Source organism: Castanea sativa, chromosome 7, assembly GCF_040712315.1.
Source record: "Castanea sativa cultivar Marrone di Chiusa Pesio chromosome 7, ASM4071231v1".
Classification (NCBI taxonomy): Eukaryota; Viridiplantae; Streptophyta; class Magnoliopsida; order Fagales; family Fagaceae; genus Castanea; species Castanea sativa.
This window is the reverse complement of record NC_134019.1, coordinates 19384571-19410657: the sequence shown is the minus strand read 5'-3', so window position 1 is coordinate 19410657 and position 26087 is coordinate 19384571. Positions and strand designations below refer to the sequence as shown.

Below are 26087 nucleotides of genomic sequence, written 5' to 3'. Positions count from 1 at the left end.
CAAATTCTGCTTCCTCTTGTGCTCCAAATCCTATAAAGACTATGGCCATATCCGATACTTCCTCAATCGTGTCATACTCCATGTTACTCCAAAACACTCTTCACATGAAAGTCGTCCAAAAACTTTCTTATTATGATTTATGAACAATTGCCTTAAGAGCATATATTAACATGTCAATTTTTTTTATTAGAAAATTATTGGTTTATTTTATGCATTGTACACATTTACAAAAAAGTGTACAATATTATACACATTTGTGTAAACATATTTAATATAATAAAAATTTATTTAGCTTACCATATAAATTTTACATTGATAGTATAATGTAAACTACTTTTTCGTTGTTTTGAAGATATATGTACGTGCTTCATTAATTTTACAAATGAAGAGTTGCCTCGTAAGAAGGTGGAGGTGCATAGAATATGAATCACATCAGCATGAACATCCTTTGTTATGGACTATAGAACAAAAATCCGGAATGATGAAAGAACAATTCAATTTTGACCTTATTGTTAAAGGGTCGTTTTTTTTTTAATTTTTTTTTTTTAAAGTTATCTCATTCTAGATGCAGTTCTGCACAAAAGAGGAATTATAACCTGAAGTAGTAGAACAATCTTCCTAAATAGATAAGTAAAATAGGAAATGCGCTTGAGATTGCAATTCAGCTACAAGCACACCCAGTAGAACTGGTCTTCTTTGAGGCTTCTTCCATCTTCTTAGTCTTCACTTCAGCCAAAACATTTCTAGCCCACTCACCAAAGTACGTCTCATTGTGTCCAATTTTGCCACTCTTGAAGATGGACATGCAGCGGCGATCGTCTTCCGGGTAAGGGCATTTGTCCCCGTTGGGATCTCGCCATGCACCTTGATGTCTCATCCCAGACCAGCTAGCTATCCAATGATACACATATTGGCCTACGCCTGCAAGTTTTAGCCAGCCTTTAGGGAAAAACTCCATCACACTGCTGTTTCTGTCCATTAGGAACATGTTGGTTAACTGGGCACCGTGAGGGGATACTAGAATGTCCGTCATGCTCATCAGCTTCACCTGGATCAATAAAATGGATTGTAATACATTGAGCCAATAATAATCTACATATATAGAGCCATTAATATAGGAAGAAAGGGTTGTTGTCAGGAGTTAGGAAATTGCCACGGCCACCAAAAAAATGCACCAGATTTTCAAATCATGTGAATTCTTGTGCGAGGATGGGAAAAATTCAGGGTTTTTTTTCTTTTTTGTGTCTATAGCACTATTCCATGCACCGACTACATTTGTACTATATCCCAACAGACAAAAAAAAAAAAATAATAATAATAATTAGAAGGTAAGATGATTTAGTAATATTAAAAAATAGTTAGATAAAACAAACTATTTTACAATATTTTTATAAATTGATAATGTGATAAACTCTTATTAGTTCTCATTTAAATTCATCAATAGTGTTACAATATCAAGAGTTGGTAAAAAGATTTGTAAACTAGCTTGTTGCTTTAGCATTAATTATTCCTAAAGAATATTACCCTTAATACAGTTGTGCACCATGACTGGCTTAATACACGAGAGTAAGGTGGTATACACGAGAGTAAGGTGGTTGGATGGAAGGAATGATTTGAAAATCCCCATGGAAATGGAATGAACTCAACATAATAATTCCTTGGGAAAAGGGATTATTATGTTATAATTTCCTGTATTTCGTTCATCACAAGTATCTATTTTAAAGCTCTAAATTCCATGGATTTAATAATCTTAATACTATGGATTTGTATGTGGATTTGAATTGTGAAGACATTGCGTGGATGTTTGCTAAGTTCTATATTATTCATATACTAATCAGGTTGAGTTAAGTTACATAAATGATTATGAAAAACCTTCAATTATTATTAGTTTTTTTTTTTTGTGTGGATATTAGTCTTTTTTGGATATAGTGCAACGCTTTGCTGGAACCATGACAGCACAAGAAAATTTAGAGTTATATATATAATTTATATATGCTCCATTGGACAAAGCAAATGACTTCCATCCCCATGTGGCCATGAGTTTTAATTAATAATAATTGAATAATTCTCTTATCCTATATAAATTGTTTATAAATGTCTCCCTCTTTCTTAGAATTTGCAGAGACTATCATACTTGATACTTTAGCTTTCTGAGGAAAAAAAAAAAAAAAAAATTAAATCCTGATTGCCTTTGTCTATCTTACTTCATCCTGGACAAGCATCTAACAATTCGGGATTTCAAGTAACAAAAAACACTTAAATTAAGCACTTCATAGCCAATTTGGGTGCTTCCAATTCATGGGCAGAGATCTTCAGAATATATAATATTGAGTGCTCTGATTAATTAAAGTCTGTTTTCAGTTTGTTTGTGGTTACTTTAATTTGAGTGGTGTTCATGCGTGTTATGGTGGCAGTGACACTAATTCCACTAGCCAAACTTATTTTCTTCATATCAATTCCACTTGCTAACTTATTTTAAAGTTTTCATTTATATGTACGTGTATCTGCATATCAGAGAAATCAATAGCATTGAGTTCTTATATATATATATATTAAAAAAAAAAAAAAACTTTAAAATTTTAGATTATTTTTTTAATGAAAAAAAGACAGTAAAATTTACGGACTATTTCTTAAATGGATTGCATTAGATTTTTTTCAATTAAATGTAAATACTGTTTGTGCTTCTTCACAATCATGAGTTTGAATTTACTGTTTGTGCGCTTCAATTAATATACTGCAATTGTACCTGAGTTTTGCGTGCCTAAGCTTTACCCAAAAAAATATTTTAACTATACACTAACCTGCTCACAGAAGCTGAGATTGTTGGAGTAAGCCACCATAACTCGGCAACTGTCCATCTTAGCACACTCCCTCTCAAAGATCCCAATCACTTCAGTCTGATTCCTGAAGGATCTAGGACCAGTCCTCATGAACATGGTGATCCCAATCACAGGCACTCCTTTATCATTGACCTCAGCAACCCTACCTTCCAGGCTCACATTACAGTACATTCTAGCCTTGCACCTCATCAAATCATACACCTCCATCCTTCTCTCCCTTGACATCCCTCCCTCATTGTGCCTCATCACCACAGCTTTCTCAAAGCAAACTGGCTCATCATCACCAAGTACTCCTTCAAATCCTTCAATGTATGGTGGCCCATTAAAAGTGGCCTCCATTAAGGTCTTTAACCACAACCCCATGTTGAGCCTAAGCTCCCCCCAGTGGTATAAAACCCACCTATTGGGCATTTCACATTTGTTTTTCTTGTGCCATGCCACAAAGGGTACCATAGCTGACAAACCATGCCAGATATTGTCATAGTTGTAATGATTGTATGACACAAATGTTAGGCCTTTCATGAGGGTGGCATTAAAGGGTAAAGTTTCTGGCCATGCGAGTGCGTAGGAGTTCCAAGACCCATCATGCTTGTCTCGTCCTTTCAGGCACAGAAGCCTGCCATGTGAGTTTTCTGAAGGGAATTGTTGGTACTGTACCTCATATTCCTCATGAGTGTCATACATAGAGCTCATGAACCAGGTGTGACCTTGAAGAGCGGTTTGTGTGTATCGTAAATCTTTGAGTGGGAGAAATGTTACCGAGTGGCGGAGCTTGTCGGCCAAGGATATGAGCTCGTTGGTACAGTTGGTGGAGGAAGACGCTAGGGTGGTTGTGGTGGTGTTGATAACTCTCTGCCATTGATGCCTGAGAGACCATGATGAGGTTGATAGTGGGGAATTTGATGGTGGGGTTTGGAGGGAATATTGAATATGGAAGAGTATTAGGAGAATGACACAGGTGGCTAGGATGTAGATAGAGAGTTTGGGAGAGTAGAAAGAGAATGGTGAGAGAGTGCGATGGTGGTGGTGTTTGAGATGGTGATGATGAGCTTTGCTAGAGATGGGACTTGTAGTTCTATCCATCTCTGGAGGTGCTTTGCTCATGTCTCTGAAAGTGGTGGAGAATGGTATTAGTGTAGTTGAAGCTTGGTGGAGGTGAGTTAATGGTTATATGAGTTGAATTCTCTGTTCTCGGAGAGTCTTCCTTCAACACCTCGCACTCTTCATGTGGAGGATAAGAGACATCCATGTGATGGTATTTCCACTTTTAGTATACGCTATATCTTTAAAGGTGCAAGCATTTTTTTAGATACTTTGATAGTTTAGAATTCAAACTTAGATGTTTAAGTTAAAAATACTAATAAAAAAAAATGTCAATCAATTGAACTACCTGCTCTTAACAAGAAAAATTCTATTTTCCGATCATAATTATATAAATTAGAAGACTTTTCATTTTTATTTTTTCCAATTCTTCCAATGTAAATATATACTAATAAGATTATCAAACCAGAATTATAAGTTGAGGAATATTGTTGACAACACTATTTTTACAACCTATATTTAGCATTTTTTAAGGAAGTATAATAATTTGTGATATGAAGCATGTGACTTTTATATAAACTCCTTATTGACACTATTTATTATGTAATAATTATGATAAATTATGTAAAAAATAATAAAAAAATTGTAACCAATTTTGTATATTACATGACAATGAATGATTTTTTTTTTTTTTTTTTAAATATGGAACTCTTTTGCGATTAAGAGTCATGCGTATTTTATGTGTAAATTTTTAACTTTTTAAGTGTAACACAAAGCACAAATTATTTAATGTGAAAATATTTTTTTAAATATGGACACTTGTCATTACATAAGTAACTCACCTTTTATTAATTTCAACAAATATTTAAATGTTCATAAAAAAATATATTATGAGATAAAACTTTAAAGAAACTCCATGTCAACGGATAAATCACATAGATTTTATATACTCTTACAAACAAAGAAACTTATTGTTATAAGTCTATATATTTTATATATATATATATATATATATATATATATATATATATATATAATGTTTATAATACGGCTGCATAAAGTTGATTTGCCTCAAAAGAATATTAGAAAACTTACTTTAACGTTAAAAGCGCGTCATGTACGTAGTTTATGGGGCTTAGTACAGCCCATCCATTTTCAAAACAATACTCTTCTTGATCAATGACTGCCGTAAATTTGAATCTTCCATAATTTTGCCACATTTGACCCAAAAATAAAATAAAAAATTTGTTGCCACATAAAATTCTACATTTATATTAAATTTAACAAATTAAAACTTGCCTGTAATCCATAACCTAAAAATTCATGTGTTTTTAATATCATAGAAATGGAACCTTGGAATTGGAGATTGACAGAGCCTCTAACAGTCCAGCAACTTACGGAGACATTGTGAACTTGTGTTGCGTTTGTAAAAGAGTAGTATCAATTTGTGGGGAGTAAAAGGACTCAAGTGGGCATATGGGCCTTTAGACTGTAGCAAGGAGGGCCGACCTGCTCTTGAGCTAAGAATTTGTTAGTACTGTGAATTGGCCCACGCGCCGAGAATCCGAGGACACGTCCAAGGGTAAGTTTCTCCTCGGATAGACTCAGGAGAACTCGGAGCTTCACTATGAAGGTCAAGGCAATATTCCGGAAAGACTGTTGGTTAAAGGAGGGAAACCCCGAACCTTCGAAGTACACCGGTGTTAGAAAAAATACCAAAAGTAAATGCTGCAAACTCCACATTAAAGACTCTGCACCTACCTCCCTGGCCGCATTAATGGGGAAGTGACCTCTGAACAGTAGAACTGAAATTTTTGGTCACTATTCAAAGGCACTAAGAAAAGAAATATCTAGGAGGGAGGGGGTTGGAGCAATACGTGGATAAAGCATCAGAAAAAGAAGTATTTAAGGGGGATGAACGTCAAAGAAAAGGGGGGCAGTCTGTAACTCAGAAAGAAATTAAGAATTGTAACTTTTAAGAAAGAAAGAGAAATAATACAGAAGTAGCCTTCGGCTTATGTCCGAGGAGGCCTATTTGCAATTATCATTTGTTATTTACAAGTGTTTGTAACTCTTAGCATGTTATCAAGTTCTCAGTACCTCTAACTTAGATTTCAAGCCCACACTCTACAAATTTGATTGTTTAAGGCTCATTGGGCCTAAGCCCGTAGTTGTCTTTGGGGTCCAGGTATAATTGTGCACTTACACAATTAATAATACCTTAATTAATATATTTTTATTTAAATAATATGGCAAAACCACAATCTTTATTCTGATATATATTGGTTATCAATAGCCTTATAAAGTATAATCTAGGCTACTCTCTTTTAAGGAGAACTAACTCCAAGATTTACATCGTGAATGCAAAATTCCATCGCTTGTTAAAAACAAGAAGGGAAACTTATATGTATATATATATATATATAAGCACTCTACAGCATTTTCTACGAGCAGCATATATATCAAAATAGTTTAATAAAATCAAGAAAAGGAGAAAAATGCTTAGTTTTTACGTAAGTACCTAAAAAATTCCATGAACATGAAGTGGATTATTAAATTAGAAACATGAAACTTGTCATGCAGGACTTCTTACGAAAGGTTTACACGTGCCTTATTTGGCCTTGAATCAGATTCATACAGATTTTAAGAAATCAACCGTGAGTTATGTAACTTTGTCAATAACCTCCAGATTTTATGGCGAGAAGCTTGAAAGATATCAATGTGGAGCTTTACTTGGTCTTAAAGGAACATGCATTGCAGAAAAGATAAAAATCAATATTGTGGTGGTGCTTTCCCTGACAACCTTGGGCTGATTGGGCATGAACCTCCAATTCATTTTTATTTTAAATTCGGTTTAGCCTACAATGGGAGATCTCGGAAGTAGTTTATTTGATAGCAGACGGTGTTTAAATAGTGTTTTGATAATCACTTGCTTAGGAACCTGGCTAGCTGAGGAGACTGTCAGGTAGCCAAGATACCCCCTTTTGGAGTTTGAGCTGGACTTCCTTAATTACCCCCAAGATTGCATTCTATTCTCACTCTTTTTTCTCGTGTTTCTCTCCCCTCAATTAGGTTCCTATCCCTCATCCTGATCCCCTCTCCCATTTATATACCCTCCCGTGAGTGGCTATGTCATGATGGGTGAATCTTCCACATGCTTGTAGGTTGCCCTACTTGCAGGATTTGGGTGGCTTTTCGGGTCTAAGCCACTATTTAATTCTGTCAAATCGCACATCAAGGACAGGGCCCACAGTCATTTTATTGAAATGCTTTTCTAAAAACTTGCATCAGACGCTAAATCTTATATTCAGCTAGCAGACTCCCTCAGAGCACTAATTTCCATCTACGAAAGTAGAGAGGTTTTATTTAGATCTGCTCACCAAGGACGCATCTGTTTGCATAGTAGCTTGGTGTTTGATTAAGTTTGGGCAGAGCCCAAACTTAAACATATTCAGCTTGGGCTTGGTATGGACTGAACTTTTGCCCTCCTACAAATATAAAGAGGAAAAAAGTGAAATAAAATAGTTGGAAAAAAAAAAGGCAAAAAAAAGAAAGAAAATATTTACTTCAAGAAATTTGTTAAAAGGGCCATGGAGGATGTTGAAATAAATACTACCACCTAGAAGAATCTCTATATATATATATATATATATATATATATATATATATATATATATATATATATATATATATTCCGTTTTTTAATTTCTCTGTTAAACTAGTATATATGAATCTGTGCTTATGTGGTTTTTGCGTATTAAAAACCTCTTTCTAAAGCACAATTGATTTGGAAAATGAAAGCACGAGGGATGTTTCCCTTGGTGTAATACCATTTAGGTCAAATCTTCATTTACAAAAGAATGATGAGATCTTGATAATGGCCAGGACCACCGAGTAAAACATTGTTACAATGGCTAATGTTTAGTTTCCAAATCTATCTTGATATCAAGCCTTTTTGGTAGCTGTGAGGGGAAAAAAAAAAATATATATATATATATATATATATATATATATATATATATATATATATATATATATTTGGGTTTTGGGTCCGATTTGGTGGTGTAAATCTGTTGAAGCAAAACATTCGAGGCCAACAGGCCAGTTCATTCTACAAGGGGAGAAGGAGTTGTCTGAGGAGATAGGCATGGGACGTACTAAAAGATTTAGAGACAGAACTCTGGAAGATCTGTTGGGTAAAGGCGTGATCCAAGCAATCGTTAGAAGGAAGAACGTGCGAGGAATATCAGAGAAAAAAAAGCTGCTACCACTGCATTAAAAGCCCTGCATCTACCTCCCTGATCGCATTAATAGAGAAATGACTTCTGAACAGTAATGTTCAGCCTTCCAGTTATTATTTGAAGACTTCAAGAAGGTGGTGGATGGGACAAGTATCTATTTGAAAAATCTGTGCTACACGTGGAAGAAAAAGGAAAGAAGAAGAAGGATATAAGCTAACAGGAGATGTATGAAGAGGAAGGACGGAAGACTTGAACACCAATTATAATCTTTTGCTTAAAGATAGAAATGCAATACAAGTGGTCCTCAGCTTACGTCCGAGGAGAGTTTTCTTTGTCATATTCATCTATTATTTGCATAGATCGCGGCATTCTAGCCTGTTTATTAACACTCCAATATCCTTAACTTAGGTTTCAAATCCATACTCTACAAATTTTATTGTATAAGACTCTTTAGGCCTGGGTCCATCTACTGATTTGGATCGGGTACAAATTGTGCACCTACAGTAGCCATGACTTATCATGGTTTTCAAATTAAAATTGTTTTGTTTGTTTTTTTTCACCCCTCTAAATCAAGACCATACTTATATATCAGCCTTGTTGCATGTTTTAAATCATGGGATATATGCCCCAAAACTAAGTGTGAATATCATATTTTATCCGCCCTCAACTTTCTTGAAATGATTTTTTTAATTTTAGTAGGGTAGGCGAGATAGCTAGAAATATTCAAGAGTTAAATGCACAGACTTATATATTATTGGGATTGAGATATATATGGATGTATATATTGCAAAAAAATCCTATCGTTTCTAGCTAAAACCATATTTTCCAAACCGTCATAGCAGAAAACATGTTCCAGGGGAACTTGTGGCCAAAATCACTTCAGTGTCATTTGTAGAATTGATTTAAAACCAGTCTTGTAAAGAAAGATGAAAGAGGTTTAATTGTAAGATTCAAGGCAGATGAACCCAAATTGCTCTAGTCCAAGGGCAATCCTGCTATAAAAAAAAAAATTATTTTTATTTTATTGATTAATGATTATTCACTCTTCTACATACGTACATTGATGGTTGGATTATGTTCTTCCATTATTCTAAGTATTGCACTTCAGCATATTTTATAAAACGTTTCACTGCACTGTCCAATTAAACCAATATTTCTTATAATTTAGCAATACCACTTATTTATGTTATTTAGGGTTTGATCTATACCTACAAAAAAAAAAAAAAGACTTAATGTATTGGGTATTGTAAGTGCACAATTGTGCCTGGACCCAAAAACACACGTGAGCTCAGGCCCAATGAGCCTTAAACAATGAAATTTGTAGAGTGTGGGCTCGCAATCTAGTTTAGTGATATTCGAAACTTGATGAACAGGCTAAAAGATTACAGTGCTTGCAAATAAAGACAAACGGGAAAAAATAAACTTTCTTGGACGTGAGCCGAGGACAAATTATATATTATTTGTCTTTTTCTTCTCTCAAAGGCCACAGTTCTTAATATTCGTCCCTCTCTTTTCTTTGCCCTTTTTCCTCCTTAAATACTTCTTCTTCTTCCCTCTTTATCCACGTGTCACACAAATCACCCTATTAGCCATCTGTCACATCCACCACCCTCTGGAAGTCTTTAAATTATAGCAAGAAGGCTGACTTCTACTATTCAGGGGTCACTCCCCCATTAATGCGGCCAGGGAGGTAGGTGCAGGGTCTTTAATGTGGAGGTAGCAGCCTTTTTCTAAGATATTTTTCTCACACCGTTGCGTCTGGAGGGTGCTTAAATCCCCCTCTTAACCAACGGTTTTTTCGGAACTCTGCCTTGATCTTTCTGGCGAATCCCAGGGTCATCGTGGATCTGTCTGAGGAGATATTCGTCCTCGAACTCTTCGACTCATGGGCCGAGCTATAGTTCCAAGAGGTTTTTAATCTAAAACAAACTAGCGTCCATCAACAAAGCTCGAGGCCCAAATATTTACTTAGGTTCTTTTAGTCCCCACAATAACCCCTCAAAAATTTATTTTTTCTCATCCGAGGAGAAAAATAGGGTTTTGATCCGACCAGAGCTCCCTCCACACGTTTCGTACATCACCATGCGTGTGGGGGTCATTTCATTCCTAAAAAATGCCGTTTGGCACTTCAACTTCCAGAACGCGCGCATTTATGACTGCAAGTTACACCCTGTTCCCCATGTTCAACGGTGAGATGAACATCCAACGGTCCTCATCACCTCCTGAAAATTTGGGCGGGAAAAATCCAACTTCGAGGCCGCCTCCCGCACGTCATGACGTTTGGAAATCTGCGCCCTCATTCATTTCTTCAGAATTCAATCACATCAAAGCGTCAATCATCATCTTTTCTCTTTAGAAACCCATGGAAACTCGCATAACTGCAAACTCGTAAGTCCTTACTTTCTCTACCCTTTTCTCCTCGGATTCTGTCCTCGGCTTCCTTCTTAACCATATTCCTTCTTGAAGCTTGCCTTTTCCTTTCTTTTAGATGGGTAGATTTAAGTGTTTAGTTGATACCGCCGCTGGGATGGAAGGCTTTAGGGCCAAATACCATATTCCCAGCGACGTGGGTTTCAAATATTGTCCGGCAGAAGCCGTGGGTGATTCTAGGAAAACGGGAGAGGTCATTATCCCCATGATTGCCTTTATAGAAGGTGGGATGACCCTCCCTATGAGAAGCGTAACTAGGGAATACCTTCGCAATCACAGGTTGTGCCCAGACCAGTGCGCACCCAATGTATTTAGGGTCTTAGGAAGTGTTGACGCTCTAAATGAGCAGATGGGCTTGAACCTCACTTGGCATGATGTCATCTTCATGTATGAGTGTCACAAACTTACAAAAGTAGGTTACTACATTAAATCACGGTCTAGTGTAGTTAGGTTGATTTTCTGTCTGCCCAAGTCTAATAAAGGCATGAAGGACAACTACCTCATCGTCTCAGGCAACTGGCATGATGACCCTCACTGCCCAGTCGTATGGGGAGACCCAGGTGTGACTCTTTAGGAGTTAATTTCTCTACCCCGAACTTCAATCTCAAAATTTTCTATTTGTTTATTTCCTTTTACACATCATCCATTTCGATTTCTCATATGCATTGCAGATCTGACCATACTTGACTTTGTTGGTATTCTTTCTTACAGATAAACAACTCGTGCGCCCTCATTTGAGCCACTGCAATGTTGCTGATCTGAATCGCGTCCTGCGCTCAGAAGTATTCGTGAGTGAAGACTTGCAACTTAGAGCGGCCCACTTAATACTAGGGTACGACCCAATATCCTCGGATTTCCAAGAGATAGAGAACGCGATTATCGCGGGGGATAGGAGGCGTAAGAGAATAAACGTAGCAAGGCCGCACTTCCTTGCCGACCACGACATCCCCGACGACCCCAACACCATCCTATACACGCAACCCATCACGGCGGTCCCTCTCTCAACGTACTTTCAAGCAACTGCTGTTCCGGAGGAGCAAGTATCCTCTTCGCACACGTTGGACGACGAGATAGACTGGTTTCAGCTCGAGGACATTGAAAGACCTCGAGGGAACCAGTTTGTGGTGCTATCTGACGAGGAGGAAGAGCCCGCCGAGGCCTCCAGAGTTGCAGGCTTGTTAGTTGCCCATCCCGAAGACGATTCCGAGAAGGAAGAGATGGATGTGCTCAGCGGCCTTCTAACTAAGAGAGGTGAGAGAGTCGCCCAAAAAAGAGCAGGAAGGTCTCAAGTTCCTTCGACCTTACCACCTCCCCCTCCTCTAGCTGATCCTAAACCTCCAGCTGAGGAGCCAAAGAAAAAAAGGAAGGGGGAGGCCGAGGAGGCTGCTGGCTAAAAACAAAAGAAGCCAAGACAGCAGCCACAACAAGCCCCACAGCAGAAACTGGACAAGGGCAAGGGACGTGCCCGTTCAGTTGAGAGTGGGGAAATTAGGGATATAGCCGAGGTGCACCGAGCGTTGGCTACCTGGTCCCCTAATTTGAGATTGGACGGAGCACCAATCTCTTACCAGTCCAGCATTAGGGCACTCTAGCAAGGCCATACCCACCATCTGGCCGAGGCGTTGGAACGTTCCCTTCTGCTGCCCAAGGATATGGATGCCTTGGAGAAGATGAGCCAACCTCAGCTGTTCCTTTCTTTAAAAAGGGACTTAGCCTTGGTATGTTTCTCTACGTGCACATACTTCGTTCTTTATAATATTTGGCTATTTGTGAATGTTTTACTGCTCCTAACCCTCTGATATTTTGTCACAGGCCGTTTAAGAGGTCTTTGCTGCTGAGAAGTTCGTGGAGGATTCTCAGAAGAGGGCCAGAATGGAGCAAGAAATTCGTCTAGAGACTGAGAAATCCTTAGGCTAGGCCTTAGCTGAAAACGAGAGACTCTCTTCTCAGTTGGCCAACTTAAAAAGAGAAAGAGATGGCGCCGAGGCCAATCTGAGAACGATGAGGACTCAAGTGGAGGGGCAGCGCAAGCTTCTTCATCAAAAGGATGATGAGCTCTCCCAAGCCCAGAAGGAATGCTCGGATTTGGAGAAGGAGCTTGCGCGACTGAAGAAGGAAGCTAGCACCTTCAAGCATTCTCTGAAGGCTGCAAAGCAGGCAAGTTATAAGGAAGGGGTAGCTGCAACGGAAGAACAGCTGACAGAGGCTTTCGCGGTCGTGTGCCGAGAATACTGTCAGCAGGTCTGGGGGGAAGCCCTAAAGGTAGCAGGAGTTCCTTCAGCCTCCGAGCTGAGGAAGTCCAAGAACATTTGGCTTCCCTTGGACATATAGGAGATAGAAGAGGCTCCTGCTGCTGCTCTTGCCCCTGAAACAATTCCTCCTGCTCTTCCCCCTATGATTCCAGAGCTCATTCCGGATCCTATAGAACCTTCAGGTTCCAACAAAGAGAAGGAAGGGAGTGGTGGTGCCGAGAAGGGCCTAAGTCAAAGTGTAGAACCTATCATCCCTCCAACCACTACAACAGACAAAGGAAAACAAGTTCTGTCTTCCTTTGAGCTGGAATTAAAAGACACTGAGGCTACCAGCACTTCTCAGCAAGACCCTCCTCTGAAAGCTTAGGGTCATGCATAGGGCTTTTTTTTTTTTTTTTTTTTTTTTCTTCCTATACTTAGAATTTTGCATGTAGTGATATATATCAACATAATTAATGAAAGACAATTTTGTTTGATTTTGATCTGTATTGTGTTCATTTCATCTTTTCCTCTTTATGCTTACCATAAAAGTTCTCATTAGCACACAGCAAAAGAAGGAATGAGATAAATAAGTCCACTTTCAGCAGTTGAACAATTAAAACTTTAAACAGCAGTACATATATTTGCCTTGTGAAGTAAAGCATTCAGGAACCTAACAAAGACTGACTTGGTTTAGCTGGTAAGCAGTACCTCCTTTTGCAAACCCATGTAATACTTAGGACTTGTAATCCGAAATACTAATTCTAGTAAAGTGTGGGGTCCAATGATCCTACCTTATCAAATTTCTGCCTGACACTTAAAGATATATAACTTAAGACTCCATTTTAACCCCGATTTTATTCAACAAACAATCAGATATCAATCTTAACAAGGTATGGGGTCCAAGGACCATACTTAACCAAGTTTCTGATATTTCATAACAGTAACTAAATGTGTTAATTTTCCCAAAGTAAAAGGCCCAAGGACCCGGCATAACTAAGGTTTTGTTTAACAAATAATAAGATATCAATTTCCACTAGGTATGTAGTCCGAGGACCATACATAACCAAGTTTCTGTTTGATATTTCAGAACAGTAACTTAAGGTGTTAATTTCCCCAAAGTAGAAGGCCCGAGGACCCAGCATAACTAAGGTTCTGTTTAACAAATAATAAGATATCAATTTCCACTAGGTATGTAGTCCGAGGACCATACATAACCAAGTTTCTGTTTGATATTTCAGAACAGTAACTTAAGATGTTAATTTTCCCAAAGTAGAAGGCCCGAGGACCCGGCATAACTAAGGTTCTGTTTAACAAATAATAAGATATCAATTTCCACTAGGTATGTAGTTCGAGGACCATACATAACCAAGTTTCTGTTTGATATTTTGAGAATTGTAATTGATAAGTCTATATATATTTATAATTTAAACCGCAAACGACAAAAGCGCCTCTTATTAATAATAATACCTTCGAAGGTTATTTACATTCCACGGACGTTGTACAACTTTTTCATCCAGATCAGCTAATTGATATGACCTTATACCTGCTACAGAAATGATCAGATATGGTCCTTCCCATTTCGGTCCTAATTTACCCCAGGCTGGGTTTCTCGCAGTACCTACAACCTTTCTTAGAACCAGATCCCCCGGCGCAAGTGGCTTGAGCTTCACATGGGCATCATATCCTCGTTTAAGCTTCTGCTGATAATAGGCCATTTAAACCATAGCTGTTTCTCGCCGTTCTTCAACTAAATCTAGGCTCTTCTCCAAGAGGCCGTTGTTATTCTCTGGGCTAAAAGTACTCGTCCTTAGCGTGGGGAAACCAGACTCTAAAGGTATCACTTCTTCGGCTCCATAAGTGATAGAGAATGAAGTTTCTCCTGTGGATCTACGCGGCGTAGTTCGATACGTCCACAAAACATGTGGTAGTTCTTCCACCCATCTGCCCTTCGCATCGTCCAGCCTTTTCTTGAGTCCATTAACTATAACCTTATTAATGGCCTTGGCTTGCCCGTTTCCCTAAGGATAAGTTGGAGTGGAGTATCTATTAATGATGCCTATGTCACTACAATACTTCCTAAACGCTCTACTATCAAATTGAACCCCATTGTCCGAAATGAGTGTATGTGGTACCCTAAATCTAGTGACAATGTTTTTCCAGATGAACTTCTTCGAATCAACGTCCCTAATATTTGCCAAGGGTTCGGCCTCGACCCACTTGGTAAAGTAGTCGGTGCCCATGAGTAACCACCTTTTGTTTCCTACTGCCCTCGGGAATAGCCCCACTATGTCCAATCCCCATTAAGCGAAAGGCCAAGGACTGAAAAGAGGGTTAAGAACTCCTCCAAGCTTTATGTATGTTAGGAGCGAACATCTGGCATTGATCACACTTTCTTGCATAATCCTGAGCTTCTCTCTGCATATTGGGCCACCAATATCCCTGAGTTAGGGCCCTATGGGCTAGGGACCTTCCCCCAGTGTAGCTTCCACAAATCCCCTCATGCAGTTCTTCTAAAAGTGCCTTCGTTGACTCGGGGTGCACGCATAACAGGTATGGTTCGGAGAACGATCGTTTGTACAGCTTCTGATCCTCAGACAACCAGAAACGCGTTGCCTTTCAACGAATCTTGTCTGCCTCAAACTTGGCTTCGGGAAGAATATCGTTTTTTAGAAAGGATATCACAAGGTCGATCCAACTAGGTCCAAACCTTACTAAATGGATACGGGGTGCATCGACGATGGCAGGAGCTCTAGCAAATTTTCAACAAGGATAACCCTAGGCAATCCCTGGGCCGAGGATGTCGCTAAGGTAGCCAAGGAGTCTGCATGCGTATTTCCACTTCTAGGGACATGAGACAGGATAAAGGAATCGAATTTAGATTGTAAAAGTTTGACCTGAGTCAAGTATCCTTGCATTCTGGGGTCCCTGGCCTCCATGGTCCCCATCACCTGGCCGACCACTAACTGAGAATCCGAACGCACATGAACTCCCTTTCCGCCCATCCTATGCACCATGTTCATACCGACCAAGACTGCTTTGTACTCGGTCTCATTATTAGTAGCCAAAAATGCCAACCTTAGAGATTTTTCGAAGACAATTCCCTCAGGGGATACCAGGACAAGTCCGATGCCAGATCCTTTCTGGTTAACTGCCCCATCAACGTATACTACCCAAGTGGGAGGTCCTATGCCCGTGATTACGCCAACTGATTTTTCATCCATGCGTGATTCCTTCACAGCTTCCTCCAACAATGGTTCCGCGAATTCCGCCATCAAATCTGCAAGAACCTGGCCTTTTATTGAGGTGCGCGGCATGTATTTGATATTATAAGCTCTCAAAATAGTTCCCCACTTAGCAACCCTTCTAGAGTATTCAGTGCTGTGCAAAACTGACTTGAGAGACTGTTGGGTCAAAACCACAATGGTGTGGGACTGAAAATAATGAGGAAGCTTCCGCGTGGCATGAACTATGGCTAAAAGTGCCTTCTCCAAATGTAGGTAACGCACCTCGGCCTCACTCAAAGTTTTACAGACGTAATAGACCGGTCTTTGTACCCCACCGTCGTCCCTTATGAGGACTAGGCTGACCGCATGAACGGTCACTACAAGATATGCAAACAAGACCTTGTCTACTTCAGGCCGAGACATAATGGGTGGCTGGGAAAGTTATTCCTTAAGTTGTTGGAAGGCTACAATGCATTCCTCGAACCATTGGAAGCTTCTCCACTTATTCAAAAGTTGGAAGAAAGGCTTGCATCAGTCAGTAAACCGAGAAATGAACCTGCCGAGAGCAACGATCATTCCGGTCAATTTCTAAACTTCTTTAGGATTCCGAGGTGAATCTAGCGCAAGTCAATTTCACCTCTATACCTCTATGAGTAACCATGTAGCCCAAGAACTTCCCAGAACTTACACCAAACGAACACTTCGAAGCTTTAAGACGCAACTTGAACTTTCTAAGTACCTGAAAAGTGTCGGCTAAATCCTTCACGTGTGCAGATATCATCTTACTCTTCACTACCATGTCATCCACGTATATCTCAATAGTCCTTCCAAGCTGCAACTCAAACAATCTGGTCATCATCCTTTGGTAAGTAGCCCCAACATTCTTCAATCCGAATGACATCACTTTATAGTGATAATTCCCTGTTGGAGTAATAAAGGCAGTTTTCTCCTGATCTTCTGCTGCCAGTGGAATTTGGTGATAACCCTGGAAGGCATCCAAAAAGCTCATCCGAGGATGTCCAACGGTGGCATCCACTAGCTGGTCGATGCGCGGCATTGGGAATGAGTCCTTTGGGCAGGCTTTGTTTAAGTCTGTAAAGTCTACACATACTCGCCATTTCCCACTTTTCTTTTTGACCACAATTGTGTGCGCCAGCCACTCCGGATAGAAAACTTCCTTAATAGCCCCAGCCTTCTTGAGCTTGAGCACCTCTTCCCTAACGGCTTTAGAGTGCTCCCTGGAGGAACGCCGAGGGGGCTGCATTCTAGGAGGAATAGCAGGATTAACGTTCAAATGATGACAAATAAAGCTTGGGTCAACCCCTAGAGCCTCATAAGGGTCCCAGGCAAAAACATCGACGTTGCTCTTTAGAAACTCCACCAAATTCATCTTCTCCTAGTGTGGTAAACATACCCCAACCTGGAAGAACCTTTCGGGATCATCCGATATCAAAAACTTCTCAAGGTCTTCGCATATGGCCTCCTCTACTGTCACCGCGTCGGGTTCATCTAGAGTCGTTAATTGCTATAAGTCTTTCACAACCGAGGTCGAGGACTGCGGTTCGGTCTATTGCAGTATTGTGGCCGACATGCATTGCCTGGCCATCAATTGGCTGCAGAGAATCTCTTTAATGCGCTCCCCCGAAGGGAACTTAACCTTAACATGCAAGGTGGAGGAAACGGCTCCCAAAGCGTGCAGCCAGGGCCAGGCAAGGATGGCTGTGTATGGGGAATATGCATCGACAACGATAAAGTCCACCTCGACCGTCTCGGAGCCAGATTGCATGGGCAATCGAATCTGTCCCTTTGGTATAACGGTTTTCCCTTTAAAACTTATTAACGGCGAGTCGTAAGGGGTGAGGTCCTCTAATTTCAACTTTAGCCCCTTGAATAAGGCAGGATACATGATATCCGTGCCGCTACCTTGATCAATCATTACCCTTTTCACATCGTAATTCCCTATCCTCAGAGTAACCACTAGGGCGTTGTCATGGGGTTGGATGGTCCCAACCTTATCCTTCTCTGAAAATCCCAAGATGGGCACACTTAGCTTCAGTCTCTTCGGCTTGGAGCCCCTCTCCTCAGCTTGGGAGTCCGAAATGGCCATCACCCTAGTAGGACATGAGCCAGTCCTGCCCGGCGCAGCAAAGATAACGTTGATCGTTCCCAAAGGAGGCTGAGATGAGTTATTCCTTTGATTATTCGAGCCAGACTGACTGCCCTGCCTGCTAGGTTGGTACAGGTGCTGCTTTAACTTTCCTTCGCTAACAAGCTGCTCCAAGTGATTCTAGAAGGTCCGACAGTTCTTGGTTGTATGACCCACATCTTGATGGTATTGACAAAAAAGATTTTGATTCCTCTTGGCAGGATCCCCTGCCATCTTACTGGGCCATCTGAAGTAGGGTTCCTTACGGATCTTCTCCAGTAGCTGGTGCACCGGCTCTCAGAATATAGTATTAACTGTCTGAGGTGCCGCTGAGCCAGACTGACCGGAGTAATCTCTTCTCGGCTTGTTGTTGTGATACCTATCCGACCTGAAATCCCTTCTCTCCTGCGGGATAACCTTTGCCTTACCCTTCCCCTGCTGTTAGTCTTCCTCGACCCTTTTACATTTGCCAATACGGTCCATGAGGCGACGTACACTCCGTACGGGTTTTTTGGTCAAGGACTTCTTCAAGTCATGATCGGTTGGAAGGCCCACCTTAAAAGTATTGATCGCCACCTTATCAAAATCACCATCTATCTCATTAAACATCTCCCAATACTTGTCGGAATATGCTTTCAACGTCTTGCCCTCCTTCATAGCCATAGACAACAGTGAGTCCAACGGTCAAGGAACTCTGCTGCATGTAATAAACTTTGACGCAAATGCTCTGGTCAGTTCCCCGAACGAACTTATAGATCCTGATTTGAGACCATTGAACCACCTCATAGCAACAGGTCCCAAGCTAGAAGGGAAGACTTTACACATCAAGGTCTCATTATGAGAATGCACAGCCATTCTCTGGTTAAAGTGGCTCACATGTTCCACCGGGTCAGTCCAGCCATTATAAATGGTGAATGTGGGCTGGGTGAACCTCCTAGGGAGCCTCCCATTCTTAATCCTGCGCGAGAATGGCGATTTGGAGAGCTGGTGCAATGCCCGGCTCATGGCATCATTCCCTAAGCCCCTAGAGGGGAGCTTCCTGCTCCTATGACCCGATAGGCTATCCTTTTCGCAAGATGATGTTCTACTGGGGGCGACCATGACCTCGAACTGTAACTACTTCCCCGGGATTTCCCGGAAGAGGTACTGGATGAGGGTGAAACACGCCTCCGCCTGACGCGACGCAGCTTCTTCTTAAGGTGATCAATCTCCTTTTGCATGGCTTTAGCACCATCTTCATGGGCGGTACTGGCGCCTCCACTGTGGGTACGACTTGTCTTAGGATACTCAGTGTGAACGCTACCCTCTCGATCCTTCCGGCGTTCAAGGCGCTCGAATAGATCCTCCGGTTGCGATCCCTGAGATCCTGCATGGTGTGAGCCTAAGCCTGCCATAGTGTTCCAATTCCTTTTCAGCACTAGATTCCCACAGACGGCGCCAATTGTAAATGCACAATTGCGCCTGGACCCAAAAACACACGTGGGCTTAGGCCCAATGAGCCTTAAACAATGAAATTTGTAGAGTGTGAACTCACAATCTAGTTTAGTGATATTCGAAACTTGATGAACAAGCTAAAAGATTACAGTGCTTGCAAATAGAGACAAACAGGAAAAAATAAACTTTCTCGGACGTGAGCCGAGGAAAAATTATAAATTATTTGTCTTTTTCTTCTCTCAAAGGCCACAGTTCTTAATATTCATCCCTCCCTTTTCTTTGCCCTTTTTCCTCCTTAAATACTTCTTCTTCTTCCCTCTTTATCCACGTGTCACACAAATCACCCTATTAGCCATCTGTCACATCCACCACCCTCTGAAAGTCTTTAAATTATAGCAAGAAGACTGACTTCTACTATTCAGGGGTCACTCCCCCATTAATGCGGCCAGGGAGATAGGTGCAGGGTCTTTAATGTGGAGGTAGCAGCCTTTTTCTAAGATATTTTTCTCACACCGTTGCGTCTGGAGGGTGCTTAAATCCCCCTCTTAACCAACGGTTTTTCCGGAACTCTGCCTTGATCTTTCTGGCGAATCCCAGGGTCATCGTGGATCTGTCCGAGGAGATATTCGTCCTCAGACTCTTCAACTCATGGGCCGAGCTACAGTTCCAAGAGGCTTTTAGTCTAAAACAAACTAGCACCCATCAACAAAACTCGAGGCCCAAATACTTACTTAGGTCCTTTTAGTCCCCACAAGTATAATGATAAATAACAATTAGGTAAAAATGCAAAACTGAACCTCTAACTTTCAAAGTCGTTCATTTCAGTCCTCTAACTTTATGTTTTGTTATTTCAGTCTTCTAACTTTCAATTTTTGTCAATCTAGGCTTCTGTTAAAACTTAGTTAAGATTACCGTTAAACTTACTGAGAAATGACCGTTTTACCCTTCTTCTTTTTTCTTTTTTTATAAATTTCAGAATTAAAAGAAAAAAAAAACTATTGCTACTGTTAAAAAGCTGATACCATTGATACTGCACATTCTTCAAATCCAATAATATTGCTTTCGTTGGGGCAATCATCGGTTTAACCTGCAAGAAGTAACTGAACAAAAATTTGGTAGCAAGCACCACAATCCAAAACAAAGTGTATGATGATGCTGAAAAAATCACCAGTTAGCTGTAAGCACTCCTCAAATCAAAGCAACACCTGCAAAAAGAAAATAGAGGACCTAAAAGAGAGCACCGGTGTAGTGCCGACCAAAAACCCTCCGAAGGTCAAGTTAGAGTCTTTTTTTACAACCCTAGAGTGCCAAAGTCGAGATAATTATGCGTACCTTGATGCTAGGGTTTCTGGGGTATTTATATTGGTGTAGGGTTATCATTCCTGCCTTGGTCAGGAAACCTTTTCCTTTTAGGATAATACTTCTTTTTACTCTCCATTCCTTCTTGAGCTCTTTTTCATATAGGAGTCTTTTTATTATGGTCAAACGTGTAACACAAGAACTCCCGGTGTGCACGTTTGTCTGGAGATAAAGCAAAGCCACGTCAAACATATCGTGTGACGTACAATTAAGAATTTATGACAATTAATCATACTGGATGGATACCAAATGTTGGATCTGTCCGATATGTATCCTTGCGGTATCAATCCGTCGACCACACTCCGTCGTTCTTTTTAAAGAAAGATCCGTCTCATACTTTTATCCTCTTCAGTGTACTTGATATTATCCACAAGACCTTCCCTCAACCCACGACCCACAAAGGTCCTCCCTTGAATCCACCAAGTCAACATATAAAAGATCTTCAAATTCGTCTCCTCGAGGATAATCCTGATCCACGGAATCACAAACAGCACCACGGCCAGAAGCTCCGGCAAAATGAAAACCAATGCCACCTCAAGAAAAGTAACCAACCTCCTATTAGCCTCTGCAGACCACCCCTATCGTGATTCTTCTGCGCCCATATCCGCCCATAAAACACACCAAAAACCAAGATCCACAAGGCTGCAACCACACTCTTCATCACCATCCTCACGCCAAGCCCCAACGTCTCCCCCGAAACCAAACTGTATTGCATCCCTGCATCCAATAGAGACTGCAAAAACCTCATCCCACTCCAAGTGAAGAACACAGTCAAAACTTTTGCTTGGACATCCCTAGACTACAAAGCATCCCATGGATATTTCCCTTAAATTTTTTTTTTTTTTTTTACAGATTTTTTTTTTCTTTTAATTCCGAAATTTATAAGAGCACTTGCAGCAGTGGAGCTAAATAGCTATATAGCTATTTTAGCTCCATCAAAACACCAAAAAGAAGCATGCAGCAGTGGAGCTAAATCTATATTTTTTTAGCTCATTGCTACAGTGCACATCTATAGATAGATGTGCATTGTTCATGAGAGCTAAAAAAAAAAAAAAAATTTATTGTGTTCACATTACCTTTTTATTGTAGTGAGATGTATTATTTTATTGTAGTGAGATGTATTATTTTATTGTGGTAGATATATTATTTTATTGTGATATTTATATTATTTTATTATGTTGAAAGCTAAAATAGATCCACTGCTGCAGCATGTGTGTAGGTAAAATAGATAAAGTAACTTTTGGTGGAGCTAAATTGCTAAATTTTTAGCTCCACTGCTGTGGATGCTCTAAATAAATAAATAAAAGGTAAAACGGTCATTTCTCAGTGAGTTTAACGGTAATCTTAACTGAGTTTTAACAGAAACTTAGATTGACAAAAATTAAATGTTAGAGGACTGAAATGACAAAACTTAAAGTTAAAGGACTGAAATGAAAAACGTTGAAAGTTAGAGGGTCAGTTTTGCATTTTTGCCTAACAATTATCATAAAGTAGACATCATAAATTAAAATATTTCATCATATCAATTAAAACAAGAGTAATGCCAAAGATACAAACTTTTTTACAAACCGCTGATGTGATGGGTAATTATTGGTAAATAAAAAAACGATATAAGTTGTGAGCCTAGATGACAAATAAACCATGTCTCTCTCGAATGATAAATAATGAAATGGAAGTGTTTAGTTATAATGTAATAATGTATCCTTCTCTCATTAGGCTGGCTAAAACTCTGAACTCAGAAGATGCATATATAATTAAATAAACAAATAACTCAACCTTATCGTAGTGTAAATTCAAATTTCATTTCAAAAGCTGTAGTCAAAGTCTGCTATTAAAGTCGCCATAAACGAGACGTCGAGAACATAACAAATATTGTTAAAATTCATGATATTCAATAAATAAATTTAAAAAAAAAATTTCAAAAAGTCCTGAACCTCATGAAAGAGTTTTTTTTTTTTTTTTTTTTAAATTTATTTAGAAGAACACGAAAGAGATTGTATCACCCATTTGACCCAAAAAAGAGCCAGCCACCTAACACAATAGCTATCACACTTTACCAAAAGATACAAAGTTAAATTTTTAATTTTTAAAAACGAAAAAGAAAAAGAAAATTCTTTGGTAAGAAAAGTGCAGTTTTCAAACTACATTTTTTTCATAAATATAAAATAAAATAATAAAAGTCTGCAATGGAAATGCACCTCTTAAAAATACGTGTAATGTTATTTAAAAATTGAAAATGATTGTTTCATAACCCAAACCAAACACCCTTTGAAAGGCACAGACCACTAAGAGGTAAGAGTTTTTGGCCTTTCATAATTTTTTTTTGCTTAACACCTTTCACAATTTCAATCTCTCATAGAAGACTCTTGCGCCTCTACTTTTGTAGGAACAATATTATTAATGATGTAAACTTAAAATATATACTTTTTATTTTTGGAGATATAAACTTGTAATTATATGTATTTTGACAGAGTTATTAACATTGAAGACTTTTTCCATTATGAATTTATAATTATAAAAAAATTTTGTTATGCTCAAAATGTCAGAATTGTCTTTGATTTGTTTAATTGATTTTATTCATTTTTTCTAAATAGGTTGTCATTGATTTTATTCATTCTCTCTAAACAGGTTGTCATTGATTTGTTTTTGTAATTAAAAAAAAAAAAAAAAAGCTTGTTTGAAAAATACGGGTCAACCCGACTCGACGCATAACCCAATTGACCCGTTTAAAAATGATTCGTTTTGATCCGCGACCCGATTGACACAACCCAACCCGCCCATTTTGCCATGTCTAACAACCACACACAAATTCCTTTGGAAGAAAATCAACGTGCACACCTCTCTAACACAAACAAAGTCGGCTAACACTCCTTAGCCACGTAGAAGTCCCCCCAAAAAAAAAGAGTAGTAAAAGAGATCAAAACTCAACACAAAAACATTGTGACAAATATTAACTGGAGATAACCGACTTAATTAATGGCTTTAAATATCAAATCAAGCCACACGTCAAAACATTATGGGATAAAGCAGGTTTGGCATGCTATGTCTCAAAGAATTTCACTATGTAACGTTATAGAGGTGTATGCTTTGGCATACGGTTTTTATATAGATAAACATAAAACGAACCATCTAGAATTTTGAGACGAATAAAAAAGCTACAAACCTCCTTTAAAATTCGACTTTAATTGGTAAAGAAAAAAAAAACCATTGTAAATCAGGACTCTTCCCTGTATACATATATTACACAGAATCTGACTAAAAAAAAAGCCCTTAACTCCACAAATTTGCAAAGCCACGAGCGACAAGTACTCCACAGTTTGCTCCACAACTCTACCGGTGCCCGCTCCCTATAGATTGCAGTGGTATCTCTCTTACTACACTCTTGATCTCTCTGTTTGTGTTTTAGATGTCAGTGTGCTATTTGTTTTGTTGACCGTATAATTACCTAGTGTTGTGGCCGTGTTTTTTTTTTTATAGGGAATTTCAACCTATTGCATTGATGATGGTTCTTGTGCTGTGGCTTACTGCTTGCCCTTTAATTTTATAAATTTTTACTTCATGAGCCTGACAAATTGTTGCATCACTCTTTTTTTTGGAATGTAAGATAAATAATTGTATCACTATTTGAAATACAACATTTAATAAGTAATAAAAAATTTATTTATTATATTGTTGATATGTTGCTAGTCACATTCATTGTCAAGGTTTGTTGTTGCATATACTCAGAGAGTATACTCTTCCCTCTCGATCTCCCTCTGTGAGAGAGGCAGGGACACGTATGCAATACTTCTCCTCACTGTCATATTAGTTTCTAAATATCATATAATAATATTGGTAGCAATTTATTATACTACTAATGTGACACCAATCAAGTTCACTCGTTTAGTTCATTGTCACATTAGAATGTAATCTTTCAGTAAAATTAATAAGTTCTTGATATTTTCTTAATACTAAATAAATATGAGTTTTTTGCATTAAAAATAAATAAATCATTTATTTTTACCCCCCAAAGGTAAAATCTTGGCTCCACTCCTAACACTATCATATTAATTTCTAGTGGTTTTGAATAATGACTGGACCGTCTGGACTACCAAGTTTCTACACTTAGGCTAATGCTTTGCTCCAAAAGAATCTCTCTCTCTCTCGTTGAATTTGTGCTCCTATATATAATTGTAAATTGAGTGTCTACGCATGCATTGGTATTTTTTGATTGATCATGTTATATTAGACTAGCAAAAATATTAATTTATCATATTTATGATTACATGTCATTTTTATCATTATCATGGAAAGCAAACAATTCAAGTTTCTATTACTAGGCTGCAATCAACAAAATGATAACAATAACAAACCTTAATCCCAATTTGTGAATTGAAGTGGATGGATCTATTTGTGAATTTCCAAGATCGAATCACACCCCTAGTTTCATGGGTTTAATGGGTCAATTTTGCCCTACACGGATGGGTAGCAATAACAAACAATTAATCATTGATGAATATTAGATTTTTTTTCCTCACAAGTCATATTCTCTATTACTCTTGTAATTGATATAAGTCCTTTTTTTTACTTCTACTAATATTATTTTGGGTTTTCCTCTACATTTTAATTTCTTAGACTTGGATCAACTCACTATTTCTTACCGGTACATTAATCTCCCTCCTCTCAACATCACTAAGATTTTCTCATTTTGGATCCTATCTCTCCATATATTTCCTTCTATTTCAATTTTTACATTCTCACTTCAACTACATTCATTTTATAAATAGGTTGCTTCTTAACTACCAAACACCTAATACAATAGAGCATAGCTACGCTAACTTGTATTTACTCCATTTATTTTTACACTTTTAAGGACATTCATATTGAGAGATTGGGAACATTGGATAACATATTTTCTCTCCTGGAAGATTCACCCTGCTCTCAGACATAGGCTGCTCCTCTTGGAGGCCAAACCTGCTTCTTGAACTGACTGCCTCCTCTTGTTTTGATGCTGGGTTTCATGCTTCTCTTGAAGGCTTCTTCTATAATTTTCTGCATTGTCAAATTAGACAATCCTACTTTGTCTGGTTTAGATGTCATCTAACTCCTTCTCACATGCCAGATACTAGCCTCAAGAACTTCATCCGTATCCCTCAAAT

The 26087-nt window shown here is 38.9% G+C and overlaps 1 protein-coding gene across 1 annotated transcript; it reads right to left on the bottom strand.

Moving 5' to 3' along the window:
- Positions 1-661: 661 nt before the first annotated feature.
- LOC142644098 (uncharacterized) lies at positions 662-16866 on the bottom strand. Its single transcript, XM_075818778.1, has 4 exons — positions 16648-16866; positions 15751-16187; positions 2802-3948; positions 662-1048 (listed from the first exon to the last, which is right to left on the bottom strand). The coding sequence occupies exons 1-4, from the start codon at positions 16864-16866 to the stop codon at positions 662-664; spliced, it is 2190 nt and encodes a 729-aa protein (XP_075674893.1).
- Positions 16867-26087: the final 9221 nt, after the last annotated feature.